At 52.1% G+C, this 1,319-nt stretch overlaps 1 protein-coding gene across 1 annotated transcript in view; it reads right to left on the bottom strand.

Moving 5' to 3' along the window:
- Positions 1-531: 531 nt before the first annotated feature.
- exosc6 (exosome component 6) overlaps positions 532-1,319 on the bottom strand; it is a 4,137-nt gene continuing 3,349 nt past the window's right edge. The window contains exon 2 of the mRNA XM_014020599.1: positions 532-1,133. Within this exon, the coding sequence (XP_013876053.1) occupies positions 602-1,133 (532 nt within the window). The 3' untranslated portion in view covers positions 532-601. The remainder of the gene's footprint in view (positions 1,134-1,319) is intronic.

Below are 1,319 nucleotides of genomic sequence, written 5' to 3'. Positions count from 1 at the left end.
CACACAGGTGACATCGTAAACACACACAGGTGACATCATTACACACAGGTGACATCGTAAACACACAGAGGTGACATCGTAAACACACACACACACAGGTGACATCGTAAACACACACAGGTGACATCATTACACACAGGTGACATCATAAACACACACAGGTGACATCATAAACACAGGTGACATCATAAACACACACAGGTGACATCATTACACACAGGTGACATCATAAACACACACAGGTGACATCATTAACACACACACAGGTGACATCATTAACACACTCACAGGTGACATCGTTAACACACACACAGGTGACATCGTTAACACACACACACAGGTGACATCGTTAACACACACACACAGGTGACATCGTTAACACACACACACAGGTGACATCGTTAACACACACACACAGNACACACACACACACACACACACACACACACACACACACACACACACATATATTTGATGATAATAAATGTTTCCAGCAGGACTTTGAGTGATCAAAGAATGCGATCAGACGACTGACAGCTGGAAATAAACTTTATTTTATTCAACATGTCAGGAACCAGGATGTCTCTAAACCTGCAGGGTCTCAGCTCTCTGACGGAGGGGCAGCGGCCCGGCGGACAGCCTGGATCAGGGCCTGCTGGATGACCGGGTACAGTTTGTAACATCCCTCCATGCAGGTCCGGACTCCTGCAGCCAGAGTCTCCTCAGACATCTCCCCGTCCGACTGCAGCCCAGAGATCTGGTTCAGACTGGGCAGGAAGGCCACCGTCAGACCGCCGCCCGACCTGCAGCCCGTCTCCTCAGAGTACGTGGGGTCCACCACGTACGAGTCCCCGTCCTGACGGAGGGAGCAGCCCAGAACCAGGTCGTACATCTCGATCCCTGCGTCCGCCAGCGCCAGGGAGGCACAGGTGACGGCGTGGGCCAGGACCGAGCCGCCGTTCTCCAGAACCATGACGCTGACCTCGATCTGAGAGCGAGGGTACCTGTGCAGGCACACAGCCGGCTGCAGGCTCTCATACAGCATCACACACAGGTCCCTGTCCTGGCTCCCCTGGATCCAGGAGCCCCGCACCGGGCAGGAGAACGGAGCCAGACGCATGTCAGTGCTCAGTCTGCACACACAGGTGACATCATTACACACAGGTGACATCATTACACACAGGTGACATCGTTAACACACACAGGTGACATGTGACATCATTAACACACACAGGTGACATCATTACACACAGGTGACATCATTACACACAGGTGACATCGTTACACACAGGTGACATCATTACACACAGGTGACATCA

The sequence above is a fragment of the Austrofundulus limnaeus genome, unplaced genomic scaffold (assembly GCF_001266775.1).
Source record: "Austrofundulus limnaeus strain Quisiro unplaced genomic scaffold, Austrofundulus_limnaeus-1.0 Scaffold259, whole genome shotgun sequence".
NCBI lineage: Eukaryota > Metazoa > Chordata > Actinopteri > Cyprinodontiformes > Rivulidae > Austrofundulus > Austrofundulus limnaeus.
This window is presented reverse-complemented; position numbering and strand designations above follow the sequence as displayed.